Genomic DNA, 12,263 nt, shown 5'->3' with positions numbered 1-12,263 from the left:
CGACAGAAGGTGAGATGGCTGAATTCCATCACCGACTCGATGGACATGAGTTTGAGTAAACTCTGGGAGTTGGTGATGGACAGGGAGGCCTGGCGTGCTGTGATTCATGGGGTTGCAAAGAGTTGGAAATGACTGAGCGACTCAACTGAACTGAACTGAAATGACATCTAATAGGTCACTTTGTTAGAGTGATTGTTGCATCATCAATAATTAGAGAAAATATCATTCCCAACAAAGAATTCCTTAAAGTCATATGACAAAAGCAGTTAGTTACTAGGATACAACAGCTGGGTATGGCAAGAGCTGTATAACACAAAACACGTCTGACAGACACCGTTGGTCAATGTAACACCCACCCACTACTTTTTTTTCTCTTACCTGCTTTTACTATAGAGGCAAGAAAAGCTAAATACTCAAGCTCCTAGCCTCTCTTGCTGCTAGGGGTGACTAAGAAGATGGAAGCAGAGGTCAGGTGGGGTGGGGAAACTTCTGGGAAAATGCCTACATTCTTGGTAAAAGAGATAGTCATTGCATGTACCAGTGTTTTCCCCCTTCTTTCTATCTTGAAAAGAAATATGTCATCTGGAGGTTGCAGTGGCCAGGTTGGGACTTATTGCCAGGTTAGCAATAAGCCAACACACAAAGGGAGGAGGAGTCTTGGTCTTTTATGACAGGCACCAGCCCTGAACTGCCTACCTTTGAGCTTCTTGCTATATGAAAGAGAGAAAAAAATACAGTTTGTTTAAGCCGCTCACAAATAATATTTGTCAAGCTAAATTAGTTGGATTTTTCTGTCAAAAAGCATTCCTAACAGGTTTGGCTTCTCTGAAGGAGAATTTTACCAGATTATTACAAACAGTACTCTTTTACTCAGTTGCACCCCAAGTATGGAGGCAGAGTGCAGACAAAAATCTTCACTGGACGTTCCTGGTGGGCCAGCGATTAAGAATCTGTCTGCCAAGGCAGGGGACATGGGTTTGATCCCTGGCCTGGGGAGATTCCACATGCCATGGGGCAACTAAGCCCGCCAGCCACAACTACTGAGCCTGCATGTTGCAACTAGTGAAGCCATGCATCTTGAGCCTGTACTCTGCAACAAGAGAAGCCACTACAATGAGAAACCCGTGCATGGTAACTAGAGAACAGCCCCAGCTCACCATAACTAGAGAAAGCCCATATGCAGCAATGAAAACCCAGCATAGTCAAAAATAAATAAACAAAAACATTTCTTCACTAACATCCTCCCAAGCCACCAGCTGTTTTCTGTGTATCTCTGTGTCCACATACCTCCCAGGGGCAAAAACAACCCCTCTGGCCCAAAGCACATAATCCAACAGCAAAGCTTCTCTACTTGGGGCCTCTGCCCTCTTACACTGCTGTAGGAGGTGCCAGTGTCAGACTAAGAGTACTCGCTGCTTAGGAGGGCAAAGCTGCTCTCTCCTTTTGCGATCACAACGTACTGTTTGTCTTGAGTCGGGTAGGTTCACTGTTCCGGCTTCCTGCTTGGTTTATGGCTTTAACAATGAAGATGTAGCGTGTTCCACTCTGCAGTCCGTGGACTGTGTAATGGTTCTGTTTGATGTTGGGCACGATCATCCAGCTATCCACAGAATTATACAGGCCTGTAATGTGGGGAAAGCAAGGATGTTAATGTAAAAAAGGCAGGATGAGAAGCACACTGAGTATTCATCATAAGCCCCCCCAAAGCAAATTTCATTTTGTTTTGAGTCGTGGAAGACATAGGGAGATGAATCCCATCTGCTTCTTTTCTCCCATGGAGCTAAGCTTATGCCAGGCTCCTTGCCTCTGGTAATTGAATGTAACCATTGGTGAAAAGTTACTTCAATTTTCTGCCAAAGAATACAGGGAAAACTTCTACACAAAATCACAGAATCGTGTCTTTCATAGCATTTCTAGATCTTTACCCCAAAGGTTCAATCCTCTGAGATCTGAGTCTGACCCTCGAATGGGTAGAACAGAACAGAATAATAAGGAATCTCAGAGCCAAAAGGCCAACTAGACACCATATTTCCCTTGTTTTACAAATAGGAAACTAAGAGAGAAGGAAAGTGACTTGCCCAAGGCCACAGAGAGCTGAGAGTGGCGCTGAATAGAACCCTGGTCTCTTTAACCTAGTCCAGTGTTCTCTCCACTACACTGCTCCACAATCATGGAGCAAACAATGTTCCTTTGTCACTGCAAGGTAGCAAAGCTTTCAAGGCTTATGATTCAGCTCTCCCACACTATCCTCACCCTTGCTTCCAATCCTGGTGGGCTCCAAGGTGTCATAGGGAAGCCAAGGAGATGACACAATAGTCAAAGTGAAATAGCATCTCCTTACTTGACACTACTTATTTTACCCCTCCCCGTTTCTGATTCCAATACTCATTTGAGGTTGGGCAGTCCAGGAACACATTTTTTGTCTGGAACCTTCTTCCCTCCCAAGTAGGGAAAGGGACCAGAGATCTAGGTTTCTGCTTTTGAAACTCTTTAGACCATAAACATTGACTTAAACAGATAAAAATATACATAATTAAAAACATGTATTTAGCTAAGTTTTGATAAAAGAGGGATAGATATTCCAGTCTGTGAATTTACACTTATCTCTTCTGTTATCTGCTTTTCACTTTACCACTTTTTAACCATAATTCTACCAGAGGATGGAAAAGAAAGGGCAGGGGAAATGACTGGTGGATCTAGTTATTTCTATGCAGCTTTAGTAAAGATTAAAAATGAAATAATAATAACTGATTTGAAAAAGATATGATCAAGAATGTTTTGTAATTAATTTGGGGGGAGGTAGAAGTCTAAATTAAAACTAGAAAAAGAAGCATAATGGAGTACAAACAGATATGCTATAGAAAGAAGAATAATTGGTGGCAATGTTCATTGATTCTCATGAAATGACAATAAGGATGAGGGCCAGAAAAAAAATGTTGGAGGGCTTGACTACCAATGTATCAAAGCACAGTATTAGTCATAAACTACATATTAAATTTTAACAGTAGGAGGGAAATATATGATCTTTCAGGTATGCTTCTAACAATACAAAACAAAAAATCAAAAGAGAAAACAATCTTCACAAAGAAGTATTATGCAGCTATGAAAAAAGAAGGTGGGAGATTTCTATGAACTGGTAATGGAATGATTTCCAAGATATGCTGCTAATTTTAAAAAGAAAATTACAAAAGGATATAAGTAGTATGCTACCTTTTTCATGCAAGAAAGAAAGGCAAATTAGAAAACCTACATATATTTGCTTAGATTTACAAAGCAATAATAACAACAGGAAAGAAAAACCAGAAAATAATGAAGCTGGTTACATACAAGGGATGGGGTTAGGGGAAGAGGATTAAAAGAATACAAGAGAGAATGACACTTCTCTGAGTATACCTTTTTTTTCATATCTTTCCCTTTCAGAAAAGTTGCTTTAGAAATTTAAAAAATGTAAATGACACCAATATGAATGGTAAGAGTAGGGTCTAAAAATGAAAGCAAACAAACCAAATGAAGCCACCTGCATTTCAAATATCAAGAATCACAGAAAAGGGCAAGAGGAGAACTGTTAATAGATGCTCCAGTATTGCTTGTTTTTGTAGTGGTATGGCCAACGCCATTCTGAAACTATTTCAGATATGCTACGGGATTGAGCAAATGAGTATATGTGTTGATGCTGTTGGGAGCCAGGGTTCTCACTGTGGAAGCAGGAACATCCAAGTATGAAATGGGGGGTGGCAAGAAAGAACCTGTGGGAATGGGCTGGAGATATTGCTATGAACTCATTATTTCTAAAATGTGTATGTGTATGTGCATACATGCATGCACATACGTTAAGTATATGGGTACATATATTATGTGTGAATATGTATATGTACATGGGTGTATTGTGTGTGTATTTTTCTAGTACCCAGGTCTTGGTCTCTAATAACATCCTGCCATGAAAAGGGACCAGGGTTCCTTGGAAAAATGGCTGATTTCAAGGCTGGGGCAGGGTATGGTCTAAAATTAGCCAATAACATTTTGTTATGTTGCAAAGTAAGGAAGTGCTCGAGAAAATGATGGCAGAATATAAGGACTCAGGAGTCAGCTTAAAAGGCTCCAACTGGCTAAATTTGGGTGATCTGAGCACCAAAATAAGTAAGGGCAGTAAAGAATTATAAACGAATGAAAAAAGAGAATTCATGAGTCCATGCTGAGAAGTAAAAATGTAAACAAATGAAGGATGAGACTTTTGCTTACAGTAGAATGCAGAGTGGCAACCTGTAAATGTGGGATGGGATGCTCACTTGGAAAAATCATTATTTTGCCATCATCAGAGTAAAGTTTGGATCAGGTGAGAATTATTGATTGATGCTAAAAGAGGAAGTAGGATGGATTTGATGAGGAGGCAGGATATTTTTATGGCCTTAAAGTATCACTGCACAGATTGATTATTAGTTGCAAAAGGAAAAATAGTAACTATGCAGAGAAGAAATCAGATAACACCTTTGATCAGGTGATCAAAATCAGCATCACCAATGAAGGGCATGTACACATTGTGTGTCTCTTGATGTGATGTCCTAAGGAAAACACATCACTTACGTGATGGAAGCCAAAAATGCATAATCTGAATATAATCATGAGGAAACATCAGACAAACTCAAGGAACAGCATAATAAACAAACAAAAGGGCACTTTAAAAAAGAATAACAATGTCATTAAAGACAAAGAAAGGCTGAGGAAATGTTCCAAATTAAAGGATGCTACAAATATGACAATTAAGTCCAGTACCTGATTTTAGACTATATAGGACAATATTGGGTTCTATATGTCATAAAACATATTAGTGGGTCAATGGTCAAGACTGGAATATGAATGGTGGATTAGTTAAAAGCACTGCATTAATGTCGTATCTGTTAAAGTTAATAACTGTACTGTGGATACATAAGAGAATTTCTTTATTCTTAGGAAACACATACTGAAGAATTTAGGAGTGAAAAGCCATGATGTATGCAATTTACTCTTAAATGGTTCAGAAAAAACACAATAATAGAGAATGTTAGCAAATGATAAAGGAAATGGGATAAAATATTAACAATAGGTGAATCTGGGTGAAGAGTATATGGGTTTTCTTTGCACTAGTCCTGCACACTTTTCAGTAATTTTGAAATCATTTCTAAATTTTAAAAAGGTAAATATATGATCCTCTGGGTATCACTGAGACTTAGTGAGATGGGATTTATCACTTATTTATGGTAATGGAAGTATACACCTTGTTCAAAAGGAAAAGACCACAATATGGAAATCCATGAACCTGAGTGTAAATGGGCATAGAGAGCATTTGCATGAGAACAAGACTGAGGGGAGATAGAAGTTAATCTTTGTGACAGTATGTTACAGACCGCCTGGTAGCCAGAAGTTATAGCCAGTTGCTTTTATAATACAAAATGCAAAACTGAAACAGAGGAAAGAAATACAGTAATGGGGAAGACCATTATCCAAACATCTGTTGGAATTTTCATTCAGCCAACAGCATCATCTGAAACACTATTGGCCTATGACCATTTCAAATCTTACATAAAGTGGGAAGAAAGTTCAAAATAAAGGAGAAAAGCTGAAAAAAATAAAGAGAACTATTTCTCCAGACAAAATTCTAACAAACAAGGAAGAAATTTCTGGTTAAAGAAAATGTGGAGTTTGACTATTTTAAGATTCTTCATATAAGTGGTATCATGTAGTATTTGTCCTTCTGTGTCTGGCTTATTTCATTTAGCACAATGCCCTCCAGGTTCATCCATGGTATTGCATGTGGCAGGATTTCCTTCTTTTTAAAGGCTTAATAATATTCCATTTTATGTATATACCACATTTTCTTTATCCATTCATCTGTTGATGGACAACTTTTTATATGTCAATCACACCTCAATAAAGTGGTTTTTAAAAGAGAAAATGTAGGAAAACCTCAAGGGAAAGTAGCTCTCACAAACAGAGTTTAGTCAACAGTGGCAGGCCAGACAAGCATGTAGGACTGGAATCTTCATGAATATTTATTCTGAGTAAAATAGTTTCAACTTATCTGTCCAATGCCATCCAAAATTTTGCTTCAGGGTTCTGTCTTTGTCTCTATCCTATTACACTTTTCCATCAATGATCAAAGGAGGAAGACAGAGAAGGCAGGCTGGGAGGGAAGGTAAATATATTGGGAGGCAGAAACTCCCCCCAAAAAATTTAGCTGGCTTGGTAAGGAGTCAGAACTAACCAGATAAAAATGTCCCTAGGAATAAATTCAAGATGTTGTATTTCAGTTTAAACACTCAATTGTATAGGAATGGGATTTGGAGTGCCTAGGGATTTCAGCTTACTATATGTTCAGTCAACACGATAGCCAATGTGGCTGCTAGAAAAAAGGTATGGGGTAAGGGGATATCAGCTAATACACAAAAGCAATAATTCAGCTATCCTCCATGAACTAGGACTAATTGGTAGCTAGTTTAATTCAAGAGGCATTAAGCTTAAAGTTTGAAAGGCTTGGGTTCAAATCATGATTCCCTCGGTTTGTAGCTCTGTGACCTTGGACAACTCATTAAACTTGAGACTCGATTTCTATGTCTATAATTTTACAATTATAAAATAATTAATATCATCTATTTCATAAGGCTAAGGAAGAATTCATGAGGACCAAATGAGATAACATATATGGGAGTGTCTGTTTACGGAAACACATACATATGTAAATTACTATTATTATTATTCACTAGGAGGAAGTCTTGGGCCTTTTATAAGGAAGCACTGACAATTATTTATAGCTGCACAACAATTCAATGGGCTATTTTGCTAGAATTCCATTACTGGAAATGTTTGAGCAGAGACAGAACAACCACCTACAAGGTATGTGGTAGAAGGGAAGATGATTTGACTAGATGACTTCCTAGGTCCCTTCCAATTCTAAAATGCTATGATCCTATCACTATTAAGACTTATCCTTTAAGCTTTTCTTTACAAAGGACTATCTATCCTTGAAAATAGAGGTAACAGCCTTTTGATCTTTGTCATTCCTTGGACTTATTCTCAACTCCCAGGAGACCACTGCTCTCCCCATATCAGGAAAGAAAAGCACAGTTACTGGCTTTAAGACTTTCCAGAGCAGGAGAGGCCACTGTAAACATGTGTGTTGGGGAGGCCTTAGCATTTTTCAGCTTCACAACCTGAACAAATACCCAGGAATGCAGCTACCAGGACCAAGTGGCTTAGGTTGGAGCTGCACGAGGCAAGTGTTTTTTTTTTAGTTGGACCCCAAATGTCCTCTCACCTCCCCACCCCACCATGTGGCCCTAAATTGTCACAAGATGGGAAAAGGAAGCCCTTTCAGGACGGTTTCATCAGAAAAACTCCTCTCACACAGGTCTGTGAAGTCAGACACAGAAGCACAAACACAAGATTAAAGGAAAATACTAATTTGCAGCTATGCAGATGCAACCTTAGCGTGCAAGTTGGTTCCAATCTTGAATTCAGCTTTAATTTTGCTTTCATTTCCATTTTCTCCAGCAGGTTGAGGGGAATTTGCAGCTTGAGTTAAGGTCCTATGTCTTGTTCCAATTCATCAGAAGGTAAAACCATAACATGTGAGCTAAATGACTGCTTTCAGAACATCTTTCATTTGGTGGCTCGCTGATGCACTTTTATATTTGTTGTAATTTTTGAAGGAAAGGGAGAAGGGATAGGGGGAAGAGTGACAGAGGCAGGAGGCTTGTCACTTATTCACTGATACAAATGGGTACAGTAAAGGAAGTGGTAGTCTTTGAATGTAATGTTTTTTACCATGATAATGAAGTGGAAGAAGAGTCAAGAAGAGAGATGTTCACACACATAGAATCAGCAATGATTGTGACTTAACTACTTAGGAACGAATTCTGAGCTGTGTTCTGATTTCAGAGAGTGGAGTGACATGGATTAACTCAAGAAAGGCTAAGGATTACATAAACAAATGGGAGTGGCCCCAATGACTGCCCAGCAAGGAAATACACAACTTGCTTGTCACCCATCAGTAAGATCTTTGCAATGTGCTGGGGGAGCTTGCACTGTCTATACAACACTATACTAAACAACCTAACATGTCTTACAAACACTTGCCTCGTGGCGCCCCGGCCAATCTTGAGCAGCTTACTGCTTCCTTACATTTCCTTATCTCTGGCCACAGGCCCCAACTACACCATGACTTACTGATGAAGTTAGCCTGGCCAGTGAATATGGTGTACTGAAGCTCATAGGAGCTGATGCTGAACTCATCATCCGAGATCCAGTGGACCGTAATGGTGTCATGGGAGGCAGTACAGAGTTCCTCTCGGATAGATGGTGGGTTGGGGGCTGTAACGAAAGGTGGAAAAGAAGGTAAGGAAAACATACTCTCTGTTATGGCATTTTATAATGTGTTACTCTTGCTAACCAACCCAACATCTCCTGGAAAGGAGGTTTTCTTAAAAAGAAGCTTTAGATTGCACATACCACACAACCTGAAGTCAAGTGCTGAGACCTCAAGTTCCCCTAACCACTTTTGCTTCAATGATATAGGGATTTTAGGCAAAGATCTAAGCCTAAGTTACTCAGTAGACCCATTGTCTACTCAGCCTGCACTAACACATACATAGCTATTAGAATAACGCAGTCATGTGTTTCCTTATTATATGGCCTTCAATCTATTTTCTTTTTATTTCAAAATAAGATGTATTATATATTTTGGCAGTATTAATAGGGATTATTTGTGCAAATTAATATGAGTTTCCTCATCTGTAAAATGGGGATGATAATTAACCTCACAGATTCCTTGTAAGGATCATGATGTAAAATTAATATATAGTGTCTGGCTTAAAGGAGATGCTCCATCAATGACACCTATTTTAATATAGTAACAAAGATAACTACAAACACAAAGCTATTGTGTGTGTATATTTCCTCATGAACTGATCATTCAAACATCCCGAAGGCAGTCAGTATTTTTAACAGACAAGTTGTTGCCCTCATTTTCTAAAATTCTCTCTGCACGTCAGATATTTCTTACATTTTTCTTCCTATTCTGCTAATTCCTAAATTTCCTTACAAGCATTTGGGTGGTACCTGTACCCATGTGAAAAATTCTCTAATATTCTTTAATTACCACCCGAGTTCTACCCCTATAACAGGCGACATTATATTACTGACAGGCTCGTAAGGAGAAAACCATCAGCAACTTCTTGTTTTTTACCTTTAAGTAGGGATGGTGTGTATACCCATTCTGTCCTTGGAAATATTTGACAAATCATTTCTATTTTATGTTACATGAATTAAAATATATTCTATCTAAAAAGATATATGTATCATTTTAAAGATTATAAAGGCATTTTTATATTTATAAAGGCCTTTTCAGATTATTTTAAAGTAAAAGCCTACCAAAAGAAAAGGACTAAAATGGAAAGGAAAGCACAGTATTTTCACACCTGTTAAATAATCTAGCCCCTCCAGCAGTTTCTTTTCTCTGGAAAAATCTAAAGCAAAGTTTTCAAAGGCATCATTAAAATTGATGTCTGGAATCAGAACTTGAGAAGATGCAGTTGCCATAGCGACCCTGAAAGAGAGAAAAGTGTATCAATATACATCAAAATAGATTTGCAACCTTTATCCAATGTTTGATTTCTGATTTAACAAGGTGAAGATAAATGACTGGTAGGACTTGATTAAAATGAAAAATATCTGTCCTTTCCCAATGGAAACCATTTAAATTTTAATCATCAGGAACCAATTAAGGGTTATACCATATTTATTCACATATGTTCATTCCTCAAACACACTCCCCCATCCTGTCTTAATTTGGAGAAGTAAATACAGGATTTTTTTCCCTCTGCATCATTTTCCATCTGGCAGGCAGCATCAAAACTAGACCTCTGAAAGCTTGGTGACAGAAGTTTGAGAGATTTTTTTTCTATCCCTCTATTCTTTTAAATGTTAATCAATAAGCCAACATGCTAGGGCTTGGTTAAAATCTTCCCCTAAATACTATACTTTGTTTGATCTTTTATAACATTTACATTTAATTTTATTGCTCTCTAGTTATATAATGCTATGCTAGTTTTATCTCCCTAACTAATTGTAAGAGTCTCAAAAGCAGGATCTGCATTTTATACCATGGTTCCTAACGCAGTGTTGGACACATAGAGAATAAATAATTGTTGAATGACTAACAACGACACCACAAATGGTAACTTTTATTGAGCATTCAGTATGTATAAGACACCATGCATGCACTTTACACACATTATCCAAGTTACTCCTTACCATAACCCTGTGTAGCAAATGTTATTTCCATTTTGTAAATGAGACATAGTAAGGTTAAGGAACTTGCTCAAGGTCACACAAGGGTTAGAAAAAAAGAAATATAACTGAACCCATGTTCCCTGGATTCTAAACTCTATACCCTTAACCATGTAGACAGTTTTTTTTTTTTTAATTAAGGTATATTTTTACATACCTCAGCAATTCTCAAAAATTATTCCACATCAGAATTATCTCTGAGCTTTGATTGAAACATACATGTTTAGGCCCTGTGCCTGACCTGAATCAGAGCCAATGAGAATTCTGGAGCATGCAAATAACAGTATGGAAAGAAACATTAACTTGGCAACAATATGCACCTTAGAGCAGAGAAAAGAGGCACTGAATGTAGGACTACCAGAGAGGAAACTTGTATGGTGAACTAGTTATAAGGGGATGAGGAGTTAAAGAAATAGATCTCCTCATGCATGGATATCCTGTTACACGTCTATGACAATAGCTTTTGGCTGTTTCTGAAAATAGAGATGTTGCGGGAATAAATTTCAGGCCAGGATAAACAAGTGAAAGACTAATATAATGAGAGCCCCTGAAGCATTTTAGGCAGAGGAGTGATGAGTGCAAATTTATATTTCAAGAACAATACTCCAGCTGCAGTGGATGGACTGGAAGTGGTCAAAACTAGAGGCAGATCAGGTTTTTCAGGTGTCTAGGAATAAGCAGAAAGTAAAGTGGTGACAGGAGAAGTATAGACATATAAAACAGAAAGTTAATTCATAAACATGAAAATGAATAGCCAACAAATATATTTAAAATCCCAACTGCATGACAAATCAAAGAAATGTAAAGTAAAATGAGATAGCATTTATGATTATAAATAAAGGCATCATAGCAGCTTTTTATGTCTCTATTAAATAAGCCTACATATTTTTATTAGGACTGAAAATGACTCAGATTTTGGAGGCCAAATTTAGCATTACATGAGAAAATAGGTTCAAATGCAAATATTCTTTGATATCACAGTTCTAATTCATAAATGTTTTTTAGTCTATGATTTTGGTTTTAATTCTTAAGCCTTATGATCACATAATTTACAAAGCTTGTGCTGCTGGTATATCTCCTGTAATTTAATCCTTCTGAGTTGGCTAAAGCACCATTACTAATCACACATATACAGTAGTTCTACAGTTGTATGTTGTTTTTGGATAGCTGTTTAAAAGACAATCCTGAATTATAACTTGGTCTGATTTAGTAAAGCAAAGTTTGCTACTATATCTTGTCATGTTGAATTTTAAAAACATCTGACCTTATAGATTATCTATAAAAATGGATAATCTATAAACAGCTTAAATATTCTTTATTTAGCATTATACATAAACCACACTAAAATGTCTTTCATTAACTACAGGGCAACATTTTAGATACAGAGAATTTTAATTAAATTGGCATGTACTGTGCTTAGTCACTCAGTCGTGTCCAATTCTTTGCGACCCCATAAACTGTAGCCCGCCAGGCTTCTCTGTTCATGGGATTCTCCAGGCAAGAATACTGGAGAAGTCTGCCATGCCCTCCTCCAGGGGATCTTCCTAGCCCAGGGATAGAACTCAGGTCTCCCACATTGCAGGCAGATTCTTTACCATCTGAGTCACCAGGGAAGCCCAAGAATACTGGAGTGGGTAGCCTATCCCTTCTCCAGGGGAATCTTCCTGACCCAGGAATCAACCTGCGGTTTCCTGCATTGCAGGCAGATTCTTTACCAACTGAGCTGTCAGTCATTAGTAAGGAGGAAGGAATAACTCTCTCTCTCTCTCTCAGTTAAAATTTCACTTTAACTGAAGTCCTGGTTCTTAATACATAACAATGATTAATTGTGGGGAAGAATTCCAGACCCTGTGAGAGAGACCAGTGAGAAAGATATTTAGGTTATGTAGATTATTCTCAAGCCATACCAGAGTTAGCTATCTATTCCACCTACCACAGAGGCT

The 12,263-nt window shown here is 37.9% G+C and overlaps 1 protein-coding gene across 5 annotated transcripts in view; it reads right to left on the bottom strand.

Annotated features, from left to right (window-relative positions):
• Positions 1-12,263, bottom strand: part of MID2 (midline 2) — a 111,443-nt gene that overhangs the window by 6,627 nt on the left and 92,553 nt on the right. For 3 of the 5 annotated variants that reach the window (XM_061135892.1, XM_061135890.1, XM_061135893.1), the window contains exons 6-8: positions 9,450-9,577; positions 8,110-8,343; positions 1,461-1,622 (exon numbers count right to left, since the gene is read on the bottom strand). In XM_061135892.1, coding sequence (XP_060991875.1) covers positions 1,461-1,622; positions 8,110-8,343; positions 9,450-9,577 — 524 coding nt within the window. The remainder of the gene's footprint in view (positions 1-1,460; positions 1,623-8,109; positions 8,344-9,449; positions 9,578-12,263) is intronic. The other 2 variants (XM_061135894.1, XM_061135891.1) reach the window with 1 other exon arrangement.

The sequence above is a fragment of the Dama dama genome, chromosome X (genome assembly GCF_033118175.1).
Source record: "Dama dama isolate Ldn47 chromosome X, ASM3311817v1, whole genome shotgun sequence".
Taxonomy (NCBI): Eukaryota; Metazoa; Chordata; class Mammalia; order Artiodactyla; family Cervidae; genus Dama; species Dama dama.
Note: the sequence above shows the minus strand (reverse complement) of the source record. Positions and strands in the feature narration are given on the sequence as shown.